This window comes from Triplophysa dalaica, chromosome 16 (genome assembly GCF_015846415.1).
Source record: "Triplophysa dalaica isolate WHDGS20190420 chromosome 16, ASM1584641v1, whole genome shotgun sequence".
NCBI classification, from domain to species: Eukaryota; Metazoa; Chordata; class Actinopteri; order Cypriniformes; family Nemacheilidae; genus Triplophysa; species Triplophysa dalaica.
Window position 1 is genome coordinate 11,786,790 of NC_079557.1, and position 27,843 is coordinate 11,814,632.

The 27,843-nt window shown below is 38.8% G+C and overlaps 3 protein-coding genes across 5 annotated transcripts; 2 read left to right on the forward strand and 1 right to left on the reverse strand.

The window, feature by feature from the left end:
• The first annotated feature begins 99 nt into the window (after positions 1 to 99).
• mmgt1 (membrane magnesium transporter 1) lies at positions 100 to 2,167 on the forward strand. The gene is made up of 4 exons (XM_056769780.1): positions 100 to 231; positions 946 to 998; positions 1,110 to 1,213; positions 1,336 to 2,167. The coding sequence occupies exons 1-4, from the start codon at positions 153 to 155 to the stop codon at positions 1,490 to 1,492; spliced, it is 393 nt and encodes a 130-aa protein (XP_056625758.1). The 5' UTR covers positions 100 to 152; the 3' UTR covers positions 1,493 to 2,167.
• A 1,282-nt stretch (positions 2,168 to 3,449) lies between these two features.
• On the reverse strand, positions 3,450 to 22,808 carry ints6l (integrator complex subunit 6 like). Its single transcript, XM_056769053.1, has 18 exons — positions 22,467 to 22,808; positions 22,273 to 22,350; positions 16,909 to 17,058; positions 15,546 to 15,635; positions 15,248 to 15,431; positions 14,740 to 14,868; positions 14,409 to 14,572; positions 11,515 to 11,667; positions 9,632 to 9,764; positions 9,422 to 9,516; positions 9,022 to 9,132; positions 8,734 to 8,949; positions 8,370 to 8,496; positions 7,379 to 7,521; positions 6,536 to 6,764; positions 5,799 to 6,167; positions 5,355 to 5,448; positions 3,450 to 4,700 (listed from the first exon to the last, which is right to left on the reverse strand). Exons 1-18 carry the CDS (start codon positions 22,575 to 22,577, stop codon positions 4,601 to 4,603), a joined length of 2,676 nt encoding a protein of 891 aa, XP_056625031.1. The 5' UTR covers positions 22,578 to 22,808; the 3' UTR covers positions 3,450 to 4,600.
• Positions 22,308 to 27,241, forward strand: mospd1 (motile sperm domain containing 1). Of its 3 annotated transcripts, none has more exons than XM_056769060.1 (6): positions 22,308 to 22,423; positions 25,359 to 25,631; positions 25,781 to 25,856; positions 25,933 to 26,165; positions 26,422 to 26,583; positions 26,723 to 27,241. In XM_056769060.1, the coding sequence occupies exons 2-6, from the start codon at positions 25,478 to 25,480 to the stop codon at positions 26,752 to 26,754; spliced, it is 657 nt and encodes a 218-aa protein (XP_056625038.1). In that variant the 5' UTR covers positions 22,308 to 22,423; positions 25,359 to 25,477; the 3' UTR covers positions 26,755 to 27,241. The 3 variants fall into 3 exon arrangements, with proteins under 3 accessions (XP_056625038.1, XP_056625035.1, XP_056625036.1); XM_056769057.1 differs by lacking the exon at positions 22,308 to 22,423 and adding an exon at positions 23,829 to 24,273; XM_056769058.1 differs by lacking the exon at positions 22,308 to 22,423 and adding an exon at positions 24,281 to 24,566.
• Positions 27,242 to 27,843: the final 602 nt, after the last annotated feature.

Below are 27,843 nucleotides of genomic sequence, written 5' to 3' on the forward strand. Positions count from 1 at the left end.
TTATCACTTTTTATTCTTTGGATAATTACATTTTTAAAGAAGCGGTTTATTATTTATATATATCCGGCGAACCGGAAATGCGAATATTGTGGCGGTGGTGATGCAGCTCTCAATGAGGACAGCTTCACGCGTTCAGTAGCGCTCAAGGAAAAATGGCCTCGTCCTTCTGGAAAAGTGTTGTCGGTGTCGGTCTGTTTGCATTGGCACATGCGGCTTTTTCAGCGGCACAGCGTGAGTATCGTTCATCTAGAAACGGCGGCGATGGGTAGAAATGTTATTATTCAGGAAGCTGTTGATGATGAGTCGAGTCAGGTGCTGTGTGCGGCCTCTGCAACGCTGAGTGTGCATGACAGTTTTAGCCAGAATACTGGCTGTGACTCAAAAGCTAGTGAACTGCCCTACCTAGATAGCATGTCGAGGCATCTTAGGTGCGTATTTGAAGTTCGATTGTGGACGGAAATGGTGTCAAATAAGGCAGCTCAACGGGATTGAGACACAGAATTTTTTTTAACTCAACTCCTTTTATAAAATGTTAGCCATAGTCGGTTGTCTCATAGAAGACAGTGATGTGTAGCGTTGAAAATGTTTCAGATTAAACATTTATTTTAATAATGGAGTCTTGATCTGTACACAAACACTAGATTGGCGACGTATTTTTATTGTATGTTAACTGGCCTTCTCCAAAGCCAGTGTGTTCAACCGTTCACCAAATGTTCTTTACATATAATGAATTAAATGTTGCTAAACAAATGTTTGTTACTTACAGTATCTAAAGGATGCAACTTCATGTACTGTAGGACATTATAAAACATGCATTTAATTTGAAATAAAAAGCATTAATTTAAAGACATCATTTATTTACCCTCATGGCATTCAAATTATGTTTATATAGAATGATTCATGCATATTTTATTTAACCAAGAGCTCCCTGTTTTTCTCTTCCAGACCGTTCATACATGAGACTGACTGAGAAAGAGAATGAAATGTTACCTATAGATGTAAGTTGCAATGGAACGCAATGCACTTGATCACATTTAATAAAATAATAATGAAGTTATTTGTCTATTATTTGCCTTCATCCGCTTTTCTCATCTTGTATTGTTTTCTAGATTGTGTTACAGACGTTATTATCGTTTGTGGTCACGTGTTATGGAATAGTTCACATTTCAGGCGAGTTCAGAGACATGGATGCTTCATCAGAGCTCAAAAACAAGTAAGCACACACGGATGTAATTTCATGTCTGTATCAGCCGTATGTTTATGCTGATGATGAGCATTAAAGCAGACAAGTAAAGCTCCGCTTACCTATGTGTTGTGCTCTTTTGCTTGAACCAGGACTTTTGACACATTGAGAAATCACCCATCTTTCTACTTATTCAATCATCGAGGAAGAGTACTCTTCCGCCCTCCAGAGGAGGAGTCCTCCACTCCAGATCCCCAAGCTTTGCCCTCCAACCCCCTGCGTTTACGCAAGCTGGAGAATTTTCACTGAAACTGGCCTTGAAAGGGCTGCCTTGCCTGTTTTTTTTTTTCTTACATTTATTTGTTAGCTCCTCCGTTGGACATGGAAAATAAGATATTTCCTGTCTTTATGAATATGCTGTACAAACATGCATTTCTTTCATGTGGTTATGCTTTTTGTCAATGGACTGTGCCAACTCCTTTTCCAGCTGATATGTTTGTAAATACTTGTTATTGCTTGGGAGTCTTAAGTCTGTAGGTTACACCTGTAGCCCTCCAGTTGGCTCACAAAAAGAGGGCTTTGTCCTTCTTTTGCACCGAGGGCACAAATCCTATCATGTACAATGTTGTCTTGCAACATTTTGGCTCAACATTTGACCATACTGGCAACGGGTTCTTCCCTGTACCCTTCGGAAAGAGGTTAAAATTATGGACCATTAATTGTAACGGTGTTCAGAACCAATACCTATGACTACTGAACTTCAAATTTGAGCTTGTTGGGCAAAGAACCTTGAAAATGATTAAAACATGTCTGAACAAGGGCATGATAGATGACGTAGATTAATAGCAATTCTAACAATACTGTGAACACTCAGTGGGGATGAATGGTACATTTTTTAGCGGGAGACGCTATGTTTGTTTAGACACAACTCCTTATTTTTACCTTAATAAATTCTGACATTTTATTGATGAATTTGTAACTTGAGATCCATTTATTGTTTTGTCTGAAATCAATCTTTTAAACGAAGATATTTCTCTCTGGGAATATCATAGAGATATAATTCGTTTGGGCATGTGTCTATTTTACACTTTGGCCATTGATGATGTTTTTATTTGTGTTGTCCTATGTGAAATCTTCAAGGGGTTATGTTGGTGTACTACATCAACTTGGTGTCCCATTGTTTTCTAAGCAGAGAATGGGCAGTGGAAATGGTCTGGTTTAAGCCAATAATAAAACTAATCCTTCACTAAGCTCTTTTTTTGCTAAAGCAAATGATCCTCATCCTTCCCATTCCCATTTCGTCTCTCCTTTATTTAAAGTTTGTTGTGCGAGATTGATTTAAAAACTGATGGGGAGCATATTTGTTTTGAAAGGTGATGGTCAATATAAGTTGCATCTGCGTTACAAATGTTTTATTTCTTGATGTACTTAAAAAAACAGCAATGCTGAAGATCTTGGCTCAAAGCCTTGTTCAGATAAAGCATATGGGCAGCTGTGCAGATTTCTGTTTCTTTTCATTGAAAAGCCTGTTTGCATTGTACGTGTTAGTCTTTATTTATTTTGATGCATTTGTAGGATGTAATTTGATAGCATTAGGAAGTCACTTTGAGGGGATCATTGAAAGACTGATTATAAAAGAGGCACAAAGATTAGTACTCACTATTACATGATATTCCCTAAACTGTTACCATCTGTTGTCTTTGAGAGGAAATAAACATGTTCAGAAGCTGCTAAAAATATAGTTAGTCCAAACCTGTAGCAACGACAAAAGAATTAAATACTGAGAATAACATCAGTGAATAATATTGAAGATTAGATGCTGGTAGTTTTATGAGAGTTAATGTACACATGTGTACAAATACATAAGATTAAAATACTTCATACTTAAGTTAAAATGTCCTATAGCAAAAGTAGTCATAGGTAATCTAAGCAGGCACTCATGGTGACCAATGGTCATAAATTGCAGACCTTATGTACATTAAGGCGTGGTTTCCCGGACAAGGGCTTAAAACTAGTCCTAGACTAAAATAAATGTAAGAGCGGTCTAAACTGAAAACATTTAGCAGTGACATCTCAAAATACATCAGTGGCATAGTTTGTGTCAAAATGCACACAAGTCGTGTTTTTTGTGAGGCAATGTGTAAAAATTAGGCCTACTGCTGGTTTTAACTAATCCCTTTCTGGGAAACTGCCCCTATACATTTTAAATGTACAAATAACAGCTAATCATATCATTTACACTAACCAAAGCACAACGTACACGATGTTTCTTTAATTTTTTATTGTTTTCATTAAAAAAAATCATAAAACTTTCTATACATTATCAGTTTACAAAATGTTTTATACAATTCTTAAAATATTTTCATGTTCTTGTAGGAATACCATCCAAAAATAATCTATATTATTTATCAACATTAAAAGTATACATCTGTTTTTTAAAAAATGAACAAAAACAACAACTCGGTCACTAACGTACATCTGTGAAATAAAACTATCGACTCATCTAACTCGGATGAATGGGTGAAGAGCATTGCTTACTGAAACATATTGGAAAGCTCTGTTCTGGACCAATTGCTCAAGGCTTCACCATTTGTGTTGAAACCTTTTCTTTTGGACAAGATGAGTGTGACAGCTTTCATTAGACAGTATATTGCTTATAGGACACTGCATGTTGAAATATTTTGCTGAATGACACTTATCTAGTATGTGACGATACATATCACCACAAATACAAGAACAGGCCTCTTAAGATTCCACACTGAATCCACACAAACTGAAACAAACACCTTATTTGAGGTTCTGACTGGATGAAACATCTGTAAAACAGTCTTAACTGCATGTGTGTTGGGAGTAAAACTGAGCTTGGCATACTGATGATTGTTATTGCTCTTAAGAGATCTACTGCACAACAGTGAAGATCTCCAGACTGCTTTGAATGTCCAACTTTGTTGTTAACCTCATGGGTTGTGGGCATTTTATGCAAACACAAATCCAACAGGTTTTTCCACACTATTCAACAATCATCCGTCAATGTCAAAAACAGTGGGCATATATAATCTACAAACACACAGTAATCATTTCGCATTACAGATATTGACGTCTGCATTGGATGACCCTGTAATTTTACACAGTGCTTGAGACTTGGCTTTTCTGGAGTGTGCTTATTAAAGAACCGTCTTTTATTCTTAAATGGTGCTTGGTTTCAGGCCATCTCCTGGAGATTGACAGTGAATTACTGTCAAACCAGAACTACAAGAACGCTCTACATTGTGAGTACTCTAAAAGAGTTAACTGAGAGGTTCAGGTGGACCACATCATCACCATCCCTCGGATGGCCGGGTCTCAAACCAGGGCACTTGGCTAGCATTGCCCGCCGCTCCTCGTGTTCTTGCGTGTTCCAAGGTGCGCGTCTCACTATCAGCTGTGGATGTTGTTGAGCTGTGCAGGTAACACCTGTGTGTTCTCTATCTCCTCCAGAGCCGTCTCCAGCTGTTGGATCAGCACACGTTTCTTAAACCTGAGAGAGAGAAAGAAAGCTTAAGATACACTTTAATATCACATTGTCTTTAAAAAGATTTTGGACAAGAAACATCTTTCTCAGGATTCTCAAAATCGGTCTCAGACGGCTAAAATTGCACAGTGTGTACCCGGTTTCAAGGAATAGTTCCACCAAAAATAGAAATTCTGTCATCGTTTACTCACCCTCGAGTTGTTCCAAATCGGTCTTAATTGTTCTGATGAACACAGAGAAAGATATTTAGACGAATGCTTGTCACCAAACAGCTCTTGGCCACCATCGACTACCATAGCAGGAAAAAAATGACAATGGTAGTCAAAAGTGCCCCAGAACTGTTTGCTGTCCTACATTCTTCAAATTATCTTCTTTTGTGTTCAACAGAACAAAGACATTTATCTAAAAAATCCTACAATGGTAGTCAATGGTTGGTCAAGAACTGCATTCATTGAAAAATCTTTCTCTTTGTTCTTTAGAACCAAGAAATCTACAGATTAAGAACACGTCTAGGGTGAGTAACTGAAGACAGAATTACATTTTTGGTGTGAACTGTTCCTTTAAGCTAAAAGCATAATTTGAAATTACTCAGTGAACTCCTCTATGATGTCACAAATAAGAACATAAAAGAGATGTCGATTACCTGAAGAGAGCTCTTACCTGGCTGCCTCTTTGATGGCATGATGAATGAAGTACCTCTGTACTGATACTGGTCCCTTCACCTCCTCAAGTAATCTAAATACAGCTTCGTAATCTTATAAAAGAATAAGCAACAGATTTTAGCCGCACACTCTCTTTACAGGGATAGTTCACCCAAAAATGAAAATTCTCTCATCATTTACTCACCTTCGAGTTGTTCTAAATCTGTATAAATACATTCTTCCAAATGTCTAAAAATTATAAAGTAGCATTTCCTACAAGGGAGTCAATTGGTGGGTTATAAGCATTCTTCCAACTATCTCTCTCTGTGTTCAACAAAACAAAGAAATGAATACAGATTTGGAACAACTCGAAGACGAGTAAATTATGACAGAATTGTCATTTTTGGGTGAACTATCCCTTTAAACCAGCGAATATGGAATAAATGTATAAAAAGACACTCACTCCGGCCGGGCTTGCGGACCTCTTTGACGACTCGAGTGCGCAGCTCTGCATTACTACCCTCTAGAGGAATCATAACTATAGTGCCCTGTTCCGGAGCTTCGTCTCCGTTTCCCTCCATCGCCTCCTCTTGGCTCGGAGGACTTAGGTCCTCACAGTTCTGTGTGTCATCGGAGGGTCTCTCATCCACACAGTTCTCCAATCCCATTCTCTCCTCACCGCCATCTGGTGTGCCCATCTCTCCCCTCTCCTCTGGGGGTTCAGATTCTCCTTCCACACCATCCTCTCCTCCAGGCCATCCATCTCCAGCCTCGCCGCCTGGCGTTTGCTCTCCATTACTTTCTGTGCCCGCTACATTGTTACCCTCTGTTCCTGTAAAGCAAACCACATGAGGATATATTAATGCTTAATGGGCGCTTTTTCAATACACTGGCTAAACCACAACATTATCTCTCGACAGATGGACTGATGGAGGCAATGCTAAATCCTAGACATTTTTCTCCAATGATGGAAAGTTTGACTAGCAGTTCACTAAGTGGGTCGGATGTTAGTTTAGTAACCACAGTGATTCAGTTAATGCTTTATTGGGAGTTTTTCTGAGCGATTTATGAAAAGAATTCCAACTACAGACCCACAGTTTTAACACACAGTCAGGTTTAATATGATTGTTTTTGGAAACACTAGGGTACAAGATCAAGTGAAACCTTGGCACATCTTAACCCAAGCTCATAGGACTTTACCTTTGTGGAGTGGAATGGATTTGATGATTCCTTGCTGACCCTGGCTCCCTGCGGTGCCCTTGCCCAGTACATGATTTGTTATTATGGGAGGTGTTTGGGACCGCCGCAGAAGTGGAGACATACTTCTCCGTCTCTTCAGGGCAGTGCCTGAGTTGGGATCACATGTGTTTCCACGCTTCTTATTCTGGGGACCTGTTACAAACTCATCTGCTTCATCTATCATCATTCCCTGATGACAAAGAAGAAGAAAAAACATACAAGTTAGCATATGAGGCACTTTCCGGTGGGTGAGGACATGACAATTCAGTGCATTGAAATACTGTTTAATAGTGGAAAATCATGTGTGACCCTGGACCTCAAAAACAGTCATAAGTAGCACAGGTGTATTTGTAGCAATAGCAAACAAAAGATTTGAATAGGTCAAGATGATTGATTTTCATGTTCCATGAAGATATTTTGTACATTTCCTACTGTTAATATATCAAAACTTTATTTTTGTGAGTGGATGCAATAAAATCGTAAAAAAAATGTCCCTGCAAGCTTGCTGTCTATATAAAGCTTAGAATTTCCTCTTTCGGGTTCCTCTACTCTCCACAACATCATTACAGTGGTTAGCCAATAGAGAGTGTTAAAACAAACTTCTTCTTAGCAACGGCTGCTACAAGCCATTTTCTCAATATTTCCCAAATTATTTATTAATAAATAGGTGTATCTCAGCCAGATATTGTCATATCCTATCAAATCATACACCATTTTTTTTCAGCTTTCATGTATCTGATATAAAAATTGACCCTTATGTCTGGTTTTGTGGTCCAGGGTCACATATGTTAGACAAACAAGAACCTTCTTGTCCTGTTTGAATGGGTTGCCAAATGTGTGCATTCGTTTGGGCTGATCCATATCGATCTCACGCAGAGGTGACGGCATCATCTTCAGATACTCCTGATAATTTCCCATCTGCCCCACTGGAATACTGTGTAAAGAGTCTGGGGAGTAACATTAAAAACCTTTGATTAATGGTTTTAAATAAGAAAACTGTTGCCATGTTAAACGCATATTGTCGTTGTTAAAGGTGTAGTTCACCCCAAAATAAAAATCATTTTAATAATTTACTCATCCTCCTTTTATTTCAAACCTGTATGACTTTCTTTCTTCAGAACACAAAGGAAGATATTATGAAGAACATTGGTAACTAAACAACACTGAACCCCATTGACTTCTATTGCGTGGATATAAAACCGAGACATTTTCTTTCGTGTTACACAGAAGGAGGAGTCATATACTGGTTTTAAATTACAAAGTGAATTACAAAGTGAATTACGAAGTGAATTACAAAGTAAATTACGAAGTTCATGTGTTTGTTTGTTCACTGCATTTGGGTGATGAATGTTATATAAACTGTGGATATAACGCTGGGTTTGGAGATCATTTGAAACTGATATACGGAGCCGTCCCAGCGCTAAGAGACGGCGGACATGAACCGCATGCGGTGAGTGAAACTGACATCTGTGTTTTGTTGACAATGTGCTTAAGTTCAGCCTACCTCTCCCCCCCGCATGCGCCATATCATTTCAGAAGTAATCGTACAGCTGTATCTATCTTTTATAAATGTGATCAAAGTGATTCTCTTCGAAGATACGACGTATGCAATACTACTCTATAGGTACTCAAGATGAATAAAATGATGACTGCATTTTTATTATTGTGCGATCTATCCCTTAAACATTTACTATTTCTTGCAGCGTTAAGTAAAGCTAACCTTTATGATATCTGATATGTTTCAACAGATTTTTGTAAAACTAAAAACTTTGCATTTATGCCTTGGTGAATTTACCATCATCTTGGCCTCTGAGGAACTTCTGTGTTGTCCTCAAAAGGTTGGAACGCATGCGGGTCACTTGATCTAGCAGACTCCGTCGAGGAATATCATAGGCGTTCCTATAGGCCTGGGGCTTTAACTCCTTGAAAAGAAGGAAAATAGAATTACATGTTAGTTTCATATACTTAACTTATGACTTTAAACCTCTCCCTATATGCAGTGAATGTAGCTCAAATGTATGACACAGCCTCTCAACATTGCATAGACATTATTGTACCATTATCATATTACAAATGTCAGTTTAACTTGTAAATATGACCCGCACACATGAACAGATATAATCTCGACTTGAATTGAGCTCCAGTGAAATAGTGTGCACCTTGTTGAGCAGTCCGATCTGGAAACCAGCAAACTCTTTGAAATTCATGTCGATGAGTCTGAGGGGCACCTCGCCCGTGATGCCCTGCAGGAGCTGCTTGAAATCTCGGCGGTGTGCGAGAGACAGGGCGCTCGAGTGGTTCTTCACCTTGATGCCTGATTCTGGTGGAGGCTTCTTCCCGACAGACACGATTAGACGGTCTGATTCCATCTTTGCCTGCAGAACAAACAAATCCTTTAAAGAACCGAACCGATATTTTCCAGTTTCAAACAGAGCCGTTATGCTCACCTGTTGACTGAGCTTTTTAAGATAGGAAATTACACTGTAGCTCAGACCACAATCCATGTTGTCAGAGATGAGATTGGGGGTTCCCATCATCCTCAGCGCCTTCTTGAGAGGCTGCAATCAGACAAAGAGAAGGAGAGACAAAGGAAGTGATAATGAGGACACACTCAGCATGAATCTGCACTCTGAGCACATACTGTATGCTTGACCTCAATACAGTTGTTAACAGACTAAAGAATAAATGCAACTCAATAATAGAGGTCACATAACAAGTGACCCTTGAGTGCATCTGAAAGCACATGAACTGTACATCGCACCAAGTTATATGCTCGGAGAAGATTGCTTTTTGCGGTTGAATCACTTGTCTTCAGCGGAAATGTTTATCAAAATCGGAATGTCTCACCAGGAGAAAATACGGAGGAGTGGACTTCAGGTACATATCAAATGACTGCCGCCACTTGAGGTTTGGTTTCAGCTTGTGCACCTTAAACAAATCATCTGTCAAGAGAAAATGAGATGATACTTTTTGCAATGCATTTGCGATGTATAAATAAGTTCTAGAATATAATTATATGAAAATTTGATGTAAATAGACAGGTGGAAACACTCATACCGAGAAGCGGCAACAGAACGGGATAGTTGTAAGGCATGACGAAGAGGTTGACGCAGGTAAGAGAAGTGCTGGCTTTCAGGTAACCGAACGGGTGGGCTACATCACTGTGTTTTCCACTGCAGTTCACAAACACCTGGGTGACAGAGAAGAGGAGTTAAACACTGTTTACTTTCTCTCTCCTGAGAGCCCTGATCTCACATGACACCGTTTCTCAGAGACAAACCTCATTTATCAGTGCCTCATTATGGAAGACGGTTCCTTAGAGACCAGTGCGCTATAATTGTCCCCATATATGCTGGTAAATGAATGAGATGCTTTAATTTACCATTTCGTTTTTTATTACACGGTTCAAGTGAGTCACAGCTTTGTAGCTATGACAATATGATTTGCTTTTGTTTTAAAAAAAACATACTTGGGAAAAGGCATTAATTAAGGTATTTATGAGTACTGTTATACTTTAAATATAGTTACATACACTATATACTGTAGACGGTTTTAGCTGAAACAAAATAAACAAACGCTACGTGGCCCAAACTTATCTTCCGGTAGACCTCCGCAAGGAATCAATAAGTGTCGGGTCATTTTAATTTGATTGAATACAATGAATGTACAGTAAAATATTAATATTAATTAAAAGTATTATTAGTATAGTTGTATCAATTAAATATAAAATAAACTATTACCAAACACAGACCTGCATTTACGTCATGCCAGGTACTAGCATCCAATGAAAACATCTATACATTTGCAGTTAATATATAGTTTGAGTATACACAGTCAATTATTCTTTTGTACTAGATGTTTAAAAAATAAATATTATTAGTGATGGCTAATAATAATAATTTAACAAAAAAGTAAAAATGTAAATAAAATGATATATTTTTTATTTATTTTTTATTATATAAATGTTTGTGCTTATTTGATTATAGAGTGTGTTGTGTATATTTATACGTTTTGTACTTATATATTTAGGAAATGTGAGTAATACATATTTAAAGGTATACATAATGTAAATTATATTTAATTGTAAAATGTGTATATATTTATGTGAATGTAAAAATGATCATTTTTGTTTCATTCTGTAAACTACTAACAACATTCCTCCTAATTTTTTAAATAAAAATATTTTATTTATAAGTATTTTTTCAGACCTCAAATACCGCAAAGAAAACAAGTACATATTTACTTTTAAGCATTACAGCAACAATATTTCTACATATTTCGGAAAAGTACAAAAAAAGTTCACTCCTGAGGTTTGATTTTGTTGAAACTGGTATGGCCACAATAAATCTAGAAATGCTGATTAAGAGAAAAGAAGTCTATACATTTTTTCTGCGGCTGTATGTGTGTACATATAAACATACACATTATATGAACACAAACATGTATTTGGTTTTCTTGTCACTATCATGTGTGAGCAAGTACCACATGTCTGTTTAATTTTTTTTAACACTGAAAGGACATTTTCGAATTTGGGTATTACTAAACTTTTACTTTAAATAAAAAACAAAATGTCACTGCAACTTTTTCCCCAAGCGGAGGCCAGTAAAAAAGTAATGGTAGAGAAGTTATAACCACTATGAGCAATAATAACAGTGATGCTTGCCAAATGAGGTTTGACCAATCACAAAATACAGGCTTTATACAACCTTGACTGCAAATGTTTAAAACGTCAAACCTAGAATTGAAACATACTGTAGGCGTTTGTATTCTACATTCCAAACTAAACGCCCACGGTTTCTTTTTCCTCTTTTCATAGCAACACCATGACATATTTCACCATGAAACTGAACTGCACCCAGCCGGCAGTCTGAGGCCTGTAAAATATCACATGCTTAATGCAGATATAACAGATGAAATGGTTGTGTGAAACGCCGTCCCACCTGCCAGCACATGTGAGGAGATTTCCTCTCCAAGATGTATTGTGTGAGCGGCGAAGGCTCCAGCTCATATTTGTCAAACGGCAGTTTGTCGATAACCATCGGCTCACAGTCGACACAGAAAAACCTCACCACAGGATGGGCAGAGCGAGGTGGCTGAAGAGAGAAAGGATGTGTCATTACACAGAAATCCACAATGGGTTTAACAGAGGATGTATGTCTGTTAGATTACAGTTCATCCTGTGATCACAGTGCCAGTGGATAGTGACCCATGTGTTTCTGGCACATGATAACACAAGCTGTTACTCAGCAGATATTCACATAACAGATTCACTGGACACTAAATAAACCAAAGGAAGAGTTTTGTCACCAAGTGCTGTGAGCCAAATTAGATGTAAAAATTTTGAATATACTTAAACTGTTGTGTAAAGGGGAAGTTGTACTTCAGGATGCCTTTCTGCTAAAGTAAAAGCAGGGTCTCAAACATTTGACCACACCTGCCAATGGGTGAATTGAAAAATAAATCCTTACTGGTCACAAAACTGTACCCTTATATATACAGTTTTTTCATCCTTTAACAACTTAAATATTTATCCATCCATCCATCCATTTTCTACCGCTTATCCGAACTACCTCGGGTCACGGGGAGCCTGCGCCTATCTCAGGAGTCATCGGGCATCAAGGCAGGATACACCCTGGATGGAGTGCCAACCCATCGCAGGGCACACACACTCACTCATTCACTCATTCACTCACGCACTCACACCCTACGGACAATTTTTCCAGAGATGCCAATCAACCTACCATGCATGTCTTTGGACCAGGGGAGGAAACCGGAGTACCCGGAGGAAACCCCCGAGGCACGGGGAGAACATGCAAACTCCACACACACAAGTCGGAAGCGGGAAACGAACCCCCAACCTTGGAGGTGTGAGGCGAACGTGCTAACCACTAAGCCACCGTGCCCCCCTTTAAATATTTATAGCTTATTTTATTTATTTATGTTTAATATAATAAAACAGCCCTGTGACCCGAGGTAGTTCGGATAAGCGGTAGAAAATGGAATGGAATGGAATAATAAAACAGCTTTTTTCTACTTCAATAAATATTTATTGGGTCACATTGTATGGCAAATTTGGCAACTAAATTATTGAAATATCGAAAATGTTCCAAATATGTTGAAATTTGCTCAACTATTTTAAATATTATAGGAAGATTAAAATGATTAAAGTTAAAGTAATATGTTGATGGAGGCAGACAGATGTTTCCCCCCAGAATGTTATATAAATATTATTTTTAAAATATGTTTCATTTTTGCAGTAAATAAATGATTTTAACACTTTGAAGAGATGTGTGTAATCAAAGTTTTAGGTCAATGAAGACATGGAGTCATGCTTTCTTTTCCCATAATGTTATTTAAGTTTAGTTTTCAAATACATTTTTTAATAATTTCAAATGATTTTTAAACGTTAAGCGCTATCGTATATTGCATGTTATGTTGATACGCAACTTTTGGCATATCACATTTTTCGCCATTGTCAAATGGAAATGAAAGGTACATCAGACTTATTTGCATTTTCTCGTCTTGTATGAAATAACAAATGAGTTTCTTTCCAAAACGTTATAAGTCCCGAACCTGTTTCTAACCTAAATGCGATATGTCCTCTCGACCAATCAGAATTCGCTCGTTAGTGGTATTTGTATGTGTTATTTTTAAATTATTTGTTGTATGAGGTGGAAAATATTGAAACATTAAATTTTTATTTTTATTTTATTTTACTATTTAGTTTGTTACTATTTATTTTATTTGGCTGTTATTTATTTCATGCATTTGAATTAATTTGATTTATATTTATTTATAGTATGAGTCCCTGATGTCATATGTTTCATGTTCTCTTGTTTGTTTGTTTTTAAAAAGAATTAAACCAACATTTTTTTGAAAAAAAGGATGGATTTGAAGCGTTTTGAAAAAAATAAAACTAAAATTTGAATTTATAATTGACAATATGGTTGTTTCATTTAACAATCATTGTTTAACATGTTCAGACTGAGCCAACAGAACATTTTAACAGGATAAATGGAATATTAACTAAATGTATGGGTCTACGTAAAAAAATGTAATTTTCATGAAAACTATTCAAATGGATTTATAGTGTTTTGGAAAAGAGCTCTTCAAATGTAAACATGACATGTATTGACAACACAGGCTGCAATTCAATTTAAACCCAACATGTGCAGCTTCATTTGGCGTTTGCTATGACACACATCACTAACCACATGTGCACCTACTGTGCCACTGACTGACAACACTGACATGATACATGAGATGTCAGGAAGGAAATGAAAAGGAAAATGATCTCATGTTAAGGAGCTAGCGGTAAGTGTTGAAGCTCTGTTAAGCATGCAGGCCAGGGCTGCAGCAGTTGTATTTTGTTGGCTAACGCTCTCACACTGCCCACAAGCTGAGCAGAGCTGTGGCTCTTTGGCACAGCACCAGCTGCTGTCTCTACAGTGCACTTGTTCAAGAAAGAATAGACAGCGAGGGGGTGGGAAACCTCAGGACAGTGAAGCCTTTTCTCATGTTACCACCTCTTTATCTCTTTCAGCCCCCTTATCTTCATCCCCATTCATCAGTTATGTTTGAGCGTGAAAGCTAACCTTTAGATTTCAGTGGTCATAACCTTTGGCTAATAAATTGCTTCATCCACTCTCCGCTTGTATCAGCAGATACAAACACACGCATCCAACCTATTTGCTTGGTACTTTTCCATTTCAATCCAAAGACAATGCCAATGACTCAAAGTTAAACAAATGGCTGAATGCCTATAGGAACTGCAGCACTTTCGACAACATTAAAGTAAAAATTGGTCGTGCGGTCAGGTTTTGTTATTATTTACCAGAGTGGGGGAGTTCTGGTCAGGCCAGAAGGACTCTGGGATTGGCCAGTGACCCACAGGTACCCCCGTCTTGGGGTTTGGTCGGATATAGATGAGCTTGTGACAGCTGTGCCAAGGTTGTGGACTGAAGGAGGTCAAAGGACGGGCTGGATCCACTAATCCATCTGTACAAAGAGAATGTTTGAACCAAGTTGAGTTATCTGGGAAATGCATGTTTTTCCTCTTTGTGAATTGATAACATTATAAATGTTTACAAGATTGGCATAAAATCACATTACCATGTTGTCTTTAAATGGTGTGTCATCACCGTGAGATGCACATTTGCACCTACCTTCACCTATGGCAGGTGGATCTGGACCGCTTTTCTCAAAATGTATTACAACTCCACTTAAAACCTTTTGGACAAGAGACTCAAGGCACTGGTTCAGCATCCTTTGGGTCCGCACACAGTAAGATCGGCCTTATAGAGAGAGAGTGAGAAAAAGACACATAGGATTTATAGATGCTGGTAATCCAGTGTCCCAGCAGGTTTCTTAACAACCAAAATATATATTAAAAAAAAAAACTTTATTTATAATGAAGAATATACATTATTTACAAACATGAAATATTCCTGCTGGTTGGACTGACTCCCAGGGACACTCGAGATTGTTAAATTTGATGTCGGAGCTGTTAGCCTAGTGGGCAGTGCTCCAACATTTGGCACGGTTGCGCATCGGGCGACCCGAGTTCGAATCCCGTCTCGTGGTCCTTTCCCGAACCGACCCACTTCTACAACTGAGCTATACAATTAAAGGCAAAATGCCAAAAAAAGATTGTTAAATATGTATGAGCTGTACCTCCAGTGACCTCACACATCTGAGTGATAGCAGACTCATCGGTGGGCACACTGCCCAACTGCTCGCCGTCGGGCGCAGATAAGCCCGGTAGCCGCAGCACCAGGGCAAAGAGTCGCTGGTCCCAACGGAACGGCTCTTTGGTCAACTCACTGCCCGGCAAGGGAGAATTCAACGGCAGGTGTAGCTGAAGGGAGAAAAAGACAGAATTCCTAAAGACTTACGGTATCATTAAACATCATAAGAGTTTAGTCATATATATGTACGAACTGAGGAACATTTATTGGCATTTGTCTCTCACCTCCTCAGCGACCCCAGAACTGTGTGTCAGTTTGTTTCCATCTGTTATCGTAATAATGACTGATGGCTCCAGAAAGAAAGGGTTCCGACCCTAGAATAAAGGATGTCATTTCTTAAGAACTTCCATGTTTCTCTGAAATAACCATAAACTGCTCATGTGAAGATACACAGTGGGGTCCAAATATTTGAAAACGCTGATCAAAACGATTTTGCTTTATTCTAACAACAAAAAATATTACACATTATTTATCACCAATAACACAATTTGAGTGCAACTTTCTGTTTATACAAAGGAGATTCAGATAAAACCCCCCCAAAATGCAATGTGTTTGCGGCTGACTTCTCTGGTCAATTGTAAGAATATCATAGCATGTCAACTTAATTGCTACACAGTTGAGTGAAAATCAATGTCTTCTTTAATTGCATACAGGTGATACGTAATACACAATGCATTACTACAGTATATAATATACTCAAAGCAGTGCCATCCCATATATACTGTATATGTTTTATAAACTTGCTCTTTCAGCTATAAGAATAAAAAAACGCTGCTAAATGAATAAAGGTTGACATGACATCCTTTCTTTAGTCAAACACAAAGATTTCTAATGATGAAGCAATCGTTGTGTGTGGAAAAAAACAGACACCCATAAGACCTCACAAAACTCACAAAATGACAAGTAAAGTGACAATATAACTCACATTAGGTCATAAAGTGACAAATCTTTTATAAAACAATTGTTTGTGTTCAACTGCAGATAGGAAGCCTATACTTCTAGGATGGCATGAGGGGGATTCAATTATGATTTTCGATTATAGGTGAACTATATCTTTATTTGTGAGAACAAGATGCACGTCTCTATCTTTCCTATAGGGGTCAGCACTGAGTTACACACTTCAGCTTTCACTTAAGATTAACACCCTGCCTAACCTAAAGGGTTATCCCACACTCTCTCTCTCTGTCTGATATTTCAGGTCGCCTAATCCAATCTCTTCTTATAGACTTTTTACACACACATACATAAACTCTAGTTAACAAATAATCCAGTTAAATGTTGTTCGTTATTTATTTGAAAAATGTCTAAATAAAAACAAATGTAGATGACACTGGTTCGCTGGATCACTCTCATGCCTTTTGACATGAGGTTTAATATGGTTATTTTTAGGGAATGGCTTCATTCCAGCCACTTTCTCATTGGTGAACATACTATGCAAAACTCCAGGACACGCTGGCTGGAATTTCACTGAATCATTTGCTTTTAAACTTGTTTGCTAAGTAAATTTGAGGTGAAGGGCCTGGGTATTTGAGTATTTAAATATAAAATATGGTTTCGCTGAGTACTAATGGGAGATGTTATTATTACCTGACCATAGTTGTCAATGCCAGAGACTAATCTGTTGAGATTAAGCAGGTCGAAGGAAGTACGGAGAGCGTGACCCAGTGTAGTCAATCCAGATGCCTGCAGGTTTTTCAGTTCACTCATGAATGTGGCATGATTCTCTTTCCAACCCGCCTACAACATACATCAACACAGACAGAACTAATGTGAAAAATAGTTGTAACCTTGGAAACCATTCAGATGGTGACATCACTTACTGGACCTCATTCACATTTATAGTTCCACGTAAGCCACTTAAATTCCACTTTAATTCCCATTAAAGGAATAGACTAGTTCATCTTCCGAATGAAAATTCTGTCAACATTTAATCGCCCTGATGTCATTTTAAACCTATGTAATTTACTTCCTTTCAAAACACAAAGATTTGAAGAATGTTGGTAACCAAAAACCGTTGGCCCCCATTGACTTCTATTGTATGGACACGAAACCAATGCGAGTCGATAGAGACCAATGTTTATCTTTTATTTACATTCTTTAAAATGTCTTTTTTTGTGTTCTGGACAAGAAAGTCATATGAAATGACAAGAGGGCCTGCAAATAGTGACACAATTTCCATTTGATCCTTTTAAGAATGTTTAACAAAACACCCATGATTTTTATGAACTATAAAACAAAAACACATGTAAATTTGCATTTCATATAAAAACAACAAAAAAATAATAAAGTTCAAAGTCATGAAAATGACATCTGGCCAATTTTTGGTTTTCAAACTTAGTGAAGCATTTCTGTAGTTGCTGAATTGCACCTGTGGTTACTGCTGGGACGGCTGTGAACTGACTCACAAACCAATTTTGAAACAAAATAAAATAAATATACTTTTTAGTTTAGTCCAAACATTTCGTCCAAATACTGCATGTATCATTTAAAATGTCATCAAATATTACCCACACAAAACGTCCCAGTGTTTTTTTATTTATGCATTTCACAGTCTTTCATCTTGCAGGATAAAGTGCAGTAAATATAACCTACAGATGATCGAACATAATAGGACAGAATAACAAGAGAAGAAAAACGTTGGTGGAAGAACGAGCAACCTAAAATGAAAATAAAGTCAGACAATGGGTGTGTGTGAATGACTACTGTTTGTCTGTTTCTGCTTTTTGCATATGTGCATATGTGAGGTAGGCAGCCTCGTACAGGTCCGCTGCATAAGGTTTAACATGTGCTGTCTTTAAAAAACATTTTGTGGTTACCATGTGTCTGAACCCTGACCAACATTGCTGCATCGCTGCAAAAGAATACAGTCATTACTGTACTGCTAAGAAAGAAAAACAATATAATGAGGTTAACAGTTCACTAAATCTGATTTTGCAAATGGTTCCTGCTTCACATAACATTACTCAGTGTGAATAATTATCACTTTAAATAATCATGCATACATTTTGTAAATCCAAACATAACAGAGGACTTACTGTTACAGGTGTTGTGTGTGGCCAACTATTTTCAAGAACAAATTTACAGCCAGAAATGATATAAAAAGATTATATTAAATATTAATAACGTGTGGGTTAGGTTATAGTATTTATGGCTAGCTTGGAATAAAATCAATCGAAGTCTACGGAATGTTCTCATTTAGATTGTGTGTTTGTTTGTCTTGAGGGCACTGTAGTACAAAGCAGGCAGAGATTTGTCAGTAGGGAGGCTTGAGGGTGTAGGTTTCTGTCCATGTATGGAGCAAAAAAAGAAAGCTGTCAAGCAGGAGATCTTCTAACTGGCACTCAATAATTCAAGTAACTAAGTAATTATATTTTTTTCCCATCCGTCTTTCGTCTTTTCTGCGCATTAACAATTTATTGACTGTGAAGAAGTGTGACTGCAATCAGACCCTCCTTTAATCACACGCTTGCCTATCGAGGCAGAAGAAGATGGGAGAGAATAAGGAATGTGAGCAGACTAAAGAGCCAAGAGAAAGGATGATACCTAAATTGTAGCTTAAAGAGAGGAAATGTAAAATCAAACCCTTCATTAAAGAATGAAGAGCCAAAGGCAAACCAGCTGAGGAAACGTATGGGGAATCTCATAAAAATCTCCCATTTTGCCTTTAAGTTGAAAGAGAAAATATAACTGGAAAAAAATGAAAACATTGGTATTGTAATATTTTGTTGATATTTAAGCACATTTCCACTCTATGTTTTGTATCAATGTTTAACAGTAAAAAATAATTTAACTTTTTACTCTTCACATGAATGCGTTTCGTGACAAGTTTCATGGGATTCACCAACATATGTCCCTCAAAGCAAAATTGCTACACTGACCATAAGTAATACTGTTCAATAAACAGAAAGCTGCTTTATTTACAATAATGTGTCACATCTTTGTCTCTAAATTAGCATGCCATAAAACACGCCTCTCCGAAATCAGGACAGGTGGCAGATACAAATGAGCGTTTCAACATAAACTGACAGATAAGGACTTGTTCACCGTTAAGATCCTGTTCTAAGGAAACCAGCCATTTAAACACAGCTCTTGTGATCGTGGAGGAAGAATCATCACAACTGAGAAAACATGTGACATCAGGGATGAATTCACACGGCACACGCGGGTAAAGCAATCCTGGGAGCCACTGCCCTTATGGCCTTAGTATAATTCAGGGATCAGGTTGCCTCGTTCCAGGTTTTAATCTCTAGTACTGCCTAAAGGTTGAGCTGATCATAGAGAACCATTGCACTTGGTTACACACAACCGCCCGGTTTGCAGGATTAGGGGGAGTTTGCATGGCGATGATTGTAATCATGTGTGTTGATAAATGTCAAGCACCGACTAGAACTGTCACTCTTACGGTATGAGAGCTGTTAACCATCTAATCAAAATATGTCTGGCTATAAACATTCTTCCAAATATCTTTCTCTGTCTTCATTAGAACAAAGAAATGTATACAGAACTCGAAGTTGAGTGAATGACAGAATTTTTGGGTGAAGTATCCCTTTCACAAGATTAACAGTGAGATAAGGCAGACTGCGGTCTACAGGATAAACATACCGGCATGATAAGGCACAAACTGGTCTGTGTGGTCTGCATGTAGGTGATATGGATTTGCATATAAGTTTTAGCCCTTGAAAGCATTTGGATACTAAAGCCACACCAAAATGTGTAAATCACATTGCATTAGTCTTACTTCACTTTTCTTAACCATTTTTAAAGCTATGTGCTAAATTTAGGGGCTATTTGAAGTCAGTTCCCCTTAAATTCATTAGAATTCATAGGGCCCAGGACAAAATCATAATAATGTGCTGTGAACCCCATACGCCCAGCAGTGAGAAGAGTCCACATTCGCGATTTTCCATCCGCATTTGCTTTTTTCCATCAATCAAGCACAGAAACCAAACAAATCAATCAAATGCACGGTTTACAAAAAGTTGACTCATCTGAGTTTGTTTAACAATAAGCAGATTGTGTACCTTTATACGCACTGCCACATAGTTCATTTCAAGCAGCGATTGACAAAAAAACTGAAAATGACCAAATTCGTGTTAATTTATGAAAAAGGCAAGGCCACGATCAGCGTTCAGCTTGACCGAGACTCAAATAACAAGAGAGCGCACAAACAGGAAAAGAGAGCTTTGTGGAGAATGGAGGCAGACTGAAACTCTTCACTGTTTAGCTGCTTAAAAATCTCATGAACGACTGACAGGAAATAAAAAAGGCAGTGTGTCACACACAGAGGGCAGATTCTTGCTCGGCTGGTACTTGTTCTTGTCGAGAACTGGGTTGCTAATTCTGAAGAGGCCCTGCTTGGCTGCAAAGTATTTTTTTTAAACAGACAGGAGCGACAAGCTGGCCATGAATAGCTCCCGCTTATGTAAGAGAGCGGTTATAACATTTCATAACATTTATTTAGCATCTCAAACAAAGACGTAGAAAGGAAACAATGTAACACATTTGCACTTGCTCATTGACGTATTTAAATCTATGCACAGTAGAGCTATGTGTACGGTTGCATGATCCATTCAGTGCATAGCAATGAGCAGGAAGTTATAAGCACTTGGAAGTCAGCCTCAGATTATCATGGATAAACTGAAAGAGGGTGGGAAAACTGCAGGAGAAGCATGGAGTAAAGAGCTCTCCAGGAGAGTGACTGGCTAACTGCCAGATTGTCCGACTAGTGAAGCACTAAAGTGCGGCTCTACTCTCATTGTCAATGTCAAACTACAAATAAAGAATCTGGGCACCACTGTGTCACACGAACACGTCAGTAATAGCCATTCTAGAGTGCTAGTCCAGGAGAAATCATGGAGGAAAAATTCAATTTATATAAAAATGATGAAACCTATCACCATGATAACCCCCCAACATAATTCACATCAGGCACTGAAGGCATTAAAAGAAATGTGAATTAGTGGATGATGAATGACGGTGTGTTTAAGGATGGTCTGAAGACTATTACTACCTAAATACGTTAATAAATACGTATGCAATATGTAATAAATACACAACTGCTTATTTTTATTTACAAACCTTATTCTAACTGATATATGGGATTGAAGCATATTGATACACACTGCAGTCCTGTTTTCATTGGTCGACACGTTTATTTAAAAAATATCTTAAACGTGCTCTAATGAACATCATATGTTTTCCTTAGGCCGGCCACATCTCAGCTAGTTATAAATAAATAACCAATATGATGTTCATGATTGGGATTAAGTCCATTCTCATATTTCGTATAGGCGTGTTTGAGCAAACTTATTCGGTGACAGAGACAGTTTCCGACATACTTCATTAGTTTTGAATCCGTACCAGTATATTGTGTTTGGGAATTTTCTAAATGAAAGGGAGGGAGATGATTGTACTGATCAAGTGGAGAGGGAAGGAAGTTGCTGCTTGTTTTTCCACAACCTCCTCTTGTAAAGTGCAATGCAAAAAGAACCCAAGAGGCAAACAAGGCCCTGTGAGAAACATCCTCGTTTGCTTATTGATGGCCGTTTCACAAATCATATCATTGATTTGATTTGCTAAGGCTACAGTGACCAATGAGAATGCGCCGAGGTTAACCACAGAGCGGATGCATGAGAAAGAGGGCAGTCCGCTTGTCCAATCCAGGCCGAGCTGGCCCGACAACACGTCACGCACTACGTCACGGTGGATAATAAATCTCTCCGCCTCCATCACAGCGCTCGAGAGCTTTCCCAACACAAAAGCAAAATGTCCGCCATGTTCAGAGGCTGCGCTGCTCCGGGTCTGCGGATATTTTAACAAAAATTAGCCGTTTTCGTCACCGGGAGGCCGCCCGACCCGATGCTACGAACCAGAGGGACAGTAGAGCCTCACTGTCAGAAAAATACCTCCGCTTTAACCACATACAAGCACAATTTAGTAGTATTTCTTTACCTTGACGCCGTATGGTGGATCATCAAATGTAACTAGCATGTACCTGTCGCCTCTACTAGCCGGGTCTCGGGCACGCAGCTGTTAAAGAAAACGAAACAATAAACATTCATTTCAACCGATCCTGTCAATAGGGATCCTTAACTTCAACAAGGTACAACAGCAAGCGGAAAAAGTCGGGGTAAAATTATGTTTACCTTCATAAAGATCTCAACCGCGCCTTTAGCAATGTCCAGATACGTCGTACCCAAATAAGTGCGCTGATTCATAGAAGCGGACGTGTCTATCAGGAAAAGTAAAATAGGCATTTTAGAATGTATAGATGTACGTCTAGATGGTTGCTAAAATACCTACAGTCGTCATATGACCTATCTTGCGGCCCTGGGCATGCATATATGTGTGTATATATTTTGTTATAATCAGACCCCCCCAAAAGAGGGTCGTACTGCCACCCTTTGCAGCCGCCTGATTGTCTATCTGTCTTTTCTGAGCAGTGCTGGGCTCGCGCTGTTAGAGAACTTCTCTTCCGAACACATCGAAACGCCTTCGCCCCGCTATAGGCTGAGTTGAGCCGCGAAGCCACGCCCACTAGGTATAAATATGCAATGAGGTCGTGGAATGCCTCTTCTTATCCCCTTGGTTCTCCTCGCATGAGAGAGAGACGGAGGAAAGAGATCTAATGTGTTTTAGGTGTACTTTTATGTTAAGGTATATTTCTTTTATTGCACGTGATTGATATTTGTAGTACGTTTTCCTAAACAGGTGTTTTTCAAGCTCACGTTCATATCATTTTCGTCTTTAAACAGACGACACCCCCCCCCCTTTCCTGTGATCTCGTCAAGCTTTCTCGGTGGGGGTAGGCAGTAGTATGGTTTCTGTGTGATTTTTATAATAATGGTGCCTCCCCCTTAAGCACCGAGACATCTTCAACTGCTTTCACCTTCTGTTGTTTATCTCCTTGGTGTAGTAGGGAAGCGCCATGCTAAAACAACAACATTCCGCCCGCGTCCGTGACGGCGTTGTAGGCGCTGGCTCCTCCTAAATCGCGCTGCTCAGTTTCCGTGGAGTCTTGCTGTCATGCCCTTTGCATTTGTGAATGTGAACAAGGGACGTACTTGAACCTTGTAACCCTGTTTACCATAATCCCAGACGTACACATGCCGCGAACCACATAACATGTATAAAGTGCGAACACATTTGCGGTGTGTTTAAGATGACATGATGCATTAAAGCTGATATAGCGAATAGACATGTGTGTGACAAGTGCCCGTGACCATATTACTCTGCTTGCTTTGTCGCATCATACGATTATTCTGATATAGGGGTTACCACACTGTTAATGCAGATTTGTGGGTGTTTACTATCCGTTATTATACATTTACTTAATTATCAAACCATTTCAAACGGCAAATTAACCATTAGCACGTCCCCAGAGGGAAATGTTGTAAATATTCTCATGCATGCTGTTATTTGTTTTTATTTAATTAATTGTTTTTACTCCGCGTGTGTGTGTGTGTGTGTACAGCCAGTCACAAATGTGTTTTTATTGTTGTTTGCGCCCATAAAGGCTTGGATGGCTGCCATCTGACTACCTTTCAATTTATAGGTCGTCCGTTTGTTTTGGATGACGTAGATAACATGTGAATAAACCAAAGTGACGAAACAACCACAATATAATTGTCTTAAAGTATTATTCTACTGAAATAGAATACTTTAGTGGGCGAACTCTTACCCAGACGCCAGTTAAACTGCGGAGGCATACAAAATATACAATTCTTCACACCTTATTCCGCAAACCTTTTCAAAGCAGATAACCGGAAACCAATTTAAGAGTAAATGCGCGTTGTCGTTGTGAGAAACTCAATGACGTCACAGGAGGACTTTGGCGGAATTCCTGAGCCCTCCAGTATCCCAGCATTCAACGGGCGCCTTGCAGCGTATTGTTGACAAAGAATAAACGAAACGGGGTGGGATTTGAAATAAATATCGTTAAACGGGAGAGAGGTAACCATGTTTAAATTGTTTTAGCCAAACCTGTCTTTCCTAACGATTAATATATAATAAACGTCAAACGCTGTCGTTTCGATGTCATATTATTGTTATGCTAGCGTGATTCTAGGTTGACCAAGGCGTCAACATCCGATGCGAACAGTAAACAATGCGGAATATTATCTTGTTTAAATTGCTTTTCACATTAACGATGTTTGAAAATCGTTCTTCTCATTTAGTGTTTTTTTTCCCTCTGTGGTTGAGTTGAAATGACAAAGTTTGCTAATGCGGGTAGAATGCGTTGGTAGGTAAGTTACTGACATCTGTCTATAATGGTGTCAACATTTGACATACGTACACACATATCGAACTGTTGCTACGGAATATATCAGGATTTGTGGAAGCAAATTACACATTTAGTAGAAGTACATTTTAAAGAACGCGGATGAATGGTTACCCAAAGCTCGCTGCTAACGTTAGATAGCATAACAACCGTTTTCAGGAGGACAAAAGGTCTGGGCAGATGATATCAGATCTCCTGTAGCCGGTCGTTAATCGACGAGGATTTTAAAACTATACATAAGACAGTTCTGGGTTTTTGGGTTCTAATACTAAAGCATGAAGTACTTTAGATGAGCACTTCACTTTAAATTCAAGACATATTTGTTGTATTTGACAGCTGTCGTGCTGTTTGACAGCCCACTGGTTGGATGTTATATGGTTAGTTTGACGTTTTTATTGGTTTAGATTAAATTGCGAAATTGCATACAGTTTGAGGAGATTTCAGTAAACATGGTCACATGACTAGCCACGTGTAGCCAGAATCTTTTTTTTGTACAGAGATCTTGGCCATCATCCGTAAGTCTATATAACCTTCCCACTGTTATGATATTGAGATGATATTGTCACGTGGCTTTCAGTTTTCGTTTGGCCTTCATTTTTATTTCAAATAAACAGCAGACTAAAAGCAGGAGCTTATTGTCTTGCGTGACTTTTCTTTAAAGCGCCCAGATCCCTGATTTACTTATTGTGTCTCTGTGGTCTGTATAGATGTCATACATCAAATGTCATGATGAAATAACCCATTTCTGTCTTTAAAGAGGTGAACGTCATGCTGCCAAAGAGCTGAAGTGGCTGCATTTAGAACTGGATCTCTGCACCGATACAGCCCAGAGAGGGAAACAGTCCAGGGAGGAGGAAGTGAGCTCCGCTTGAGCCAATGCAGCAGCAGAGCCGGCAGCCTGACCTAGTGGAGGGAAGCCTTCCAGTGTTTGTGTTCCCCACTGAGCTGGTTTTCTATGCAGATGAGCAGGCTTCACATAAACAGGTGCTCACCCTCTACAACCCTTATGAGTTTGCTCTTAAATTCAAAGGTGAGTTGTTTTCTATGGGACTTTGTGCCTCTGAGTCAATGATTATTCTCTTTAGTGTGTTGTAGAGCAGTGGTTCTGAACCACAGACATTTTTGCCATTTTCAGGTCTAATCTAAATACGATTTCACTTTATTATTTCATGTTTTCAGTTCTGTGCACATCGCCAAACAAGTATGCTGTGGTTGACGCAACTGGTGCCGTTAAACCGCAATGTTGTGTGGACATGTGAGTCTCAAGGCCACTGCACTCTCAATATTTGCATCGCCTGAGCCCTTCACAAGCTTTCATTTCTTTTAAACAGCGTGATCCGCCACAGGGATGTGCGGGCCTGCCATTATGGGGTGATCGATAAGTTCCGTCTGCAGGTGTCTGAGCAGAGTCAGAGGAAGGCACTAGGCAGGAAGGAAGTCATGGCCACTCTGATGCCCTCTGCTGCTCAGGAGCAGCCCCAGGCCCGGCCCCATGAAGAAGAGCGCAGGATGAAGGAGCAGCTTGCCGACAGAGTGTTTTTCGAGCAGACTGCATTTCAGACAGGTCCTAACAGAGTTTCAATTTAAAGTCAATGAAAAATCTAAATAGAATATAGGACAGTGCTGTTTGTTTTGTACTTATCATCCATTTAATTAGTTTGAGGCTTTAAAAACATTTGGTAATGAAAATGTGTCAATATGAATACAAGCACTTGCTTTTACATGTTTGCCACTAGATGGCGTTAGAGAGTTGTGAGCACATTATTAAGTTCTTTGCTTTCATTTTAAAACCTGTTTTTTGTGTCTTTTGCTTGGCACAGAGAGCCGTACAGCATCTGGGGGCCCCAGCCTTCTCACTGTCCTTTTAGGTCTGGTGTGTATGGCAGCCCTTATGCTCCCAACTCTGGGAGAGCAGGAGTCCACAGTGCCTGTCTACCTCCACTTAAGTGTTAACAAAAAACTTGTGGCTGCATACGTCTTAGGTGAGCTTAAGTATTGCCATTTTCAAACGGACGCATAGAAAACTGTGTGTAGACTCCCAGATGTAAACATGTTAACAAAATAGAGCAAATGGGCTTCGTCTGAATTTGACTCTTTCTCATTTTTTTTCATTTTGCACAGGTCTTCTTACAATGGTTATTCTACGCACTTGAAGTGCTCTTGAAATCCTTGTCAAAAGCAAATGTTGACGTGATGAAATATGGACATTCAACACAACCAGGAGGGTTGTGAGGATGGGGGAATCATGTCCGTGAAACTCCCTCTAAACAGGAACTTACTTCTTAAATGATACAAACTTAAAGACACCGTGAAGTTGCAAAGATCTTATAGGGGTAGGGCAGTGATCTTCTGTTTACAGGCTGAACAATGACTGAGCTTGCAAATGGGTCAAGCTGAGTATTATGTTAAGTGGAATGGGGGATTGACCATGAGTATATTGAATTAAATGTGGTGTTGTACTCCATATTCTGTGTGTCTGTGGCATTTTGTTGCCGTCTCAAGACTGAACTTCTTTTTTGTTTGCATTTTTTTATGCCCTTATTTCTTGTGCTGCTCAGATGTTTGTCCCCTGCTTAAATATTGTACACAGTTATCTATAGATATCCACACAAAATAAACCAAATGGATTTTTCAAAGACATTTCCTATAATCAATCTGATGTTCAAATATAGCCATGCTAAATGTTGACCAGATGAATCAGAGTTCAATTGGCAGGGCAGTATGATAAACTTATCATGCATCATGTATCACATTTAAACTAGCGTCCCACAAATAAATTGATGGAATGTTTGTAAACTCAGAAGTGGATACAAGGCATTTTCCTGTCTTCCCTTTACCTGTTAATGAATGATAAACGATTGGGCAATAATGCTCTATTGTTCAATTACCATTTTTGCATTTAATCCATTAACAAGGGACTTACTGAAATGATACACAAAATAATTGTTGGAACATAGCCCGGTTTCACAGACAAGGCTTAGCTTAAGCCAGGACTATGCCCTAGTTAAATTAGGATGTTTAAGTAACTTTTGTGAAAATGCCTTCGATAAAAACATTACTGGTGTGCACCTCGAGACAGAACTATGACACTGACTTATTTTAACATATGTAAGGGCAATTTATTTTAAAACTGCTCAAACTTTCATTTTAGTCTGGAACCATGGTTAACCCTTGACTGTGAAACCAGGCACATAATGCTTAAACACAAGGCCTGTATTGGCCTTTAGCCAAGCAGCTGTTTA

Coding starts and splice junctions, on each gene's coding strand:
- mmgt1 (XM_056769780.1), top strand. CDS start 153: ATGGCCTCGTCCTTCTGGAAAAGTGTTGTCGGTGTCGGTCTGTTTGCA. Junction 999..1,109: donor ATGAAATGTTACCTATAGAT/GTAAGTTGCAAT, acceptor ATTGTTTTCTAG/ATTGTGTTACAGACGTTATT. Junction 1,214..1,335: donor TCATCAGAGCTCAAAAACAA/GTAAGCACACAC, acceptor TGCTTGAACCAG/GACTTTTGACACATTGAGAA.
- ints6l (XM_056769053.1), bottom strand. CDS start 22,577: ATGCCTATTTTACTTTTCCTGATAGACACGTCCGCTTCTATGAATCAG. Junction 9,517..9,631: donor CGTTCTGTTGCCGCTTCTCG/GTATGAGTGTTT, acceptor TTCTCTTGACAG/ATGATTTGTTTAAGGTGCAC. Junction 6,765..7,378: donor CATTCAAACAGGACAAGAAG/GTTCTTGTTTGT, acceptor CTTTGTCATCAG/GGAATGATGATAGATGAAGC.
- mospd1 (XM_056769060.1), top strand. CDS start 25,478: ATGCAGCAGCAGAGCCGGCAGCCTGACCTAGTGGAGGGAAGCCTTCCA. Junction 26,166..26,421: donor GCAGACTGCATTTCAGACAG/GTCCTAACAGAG, acceptor TGCTTGGCACAG/AGAGCCGTACAGCATCTGGG. Junction 26,584..26,722: donor TGTGGCTGCATACGTCTTAG/GTGAGCTTAAGT, acceptor CATTTTGCACAG/GTCTTCTTACAATGGTTATT.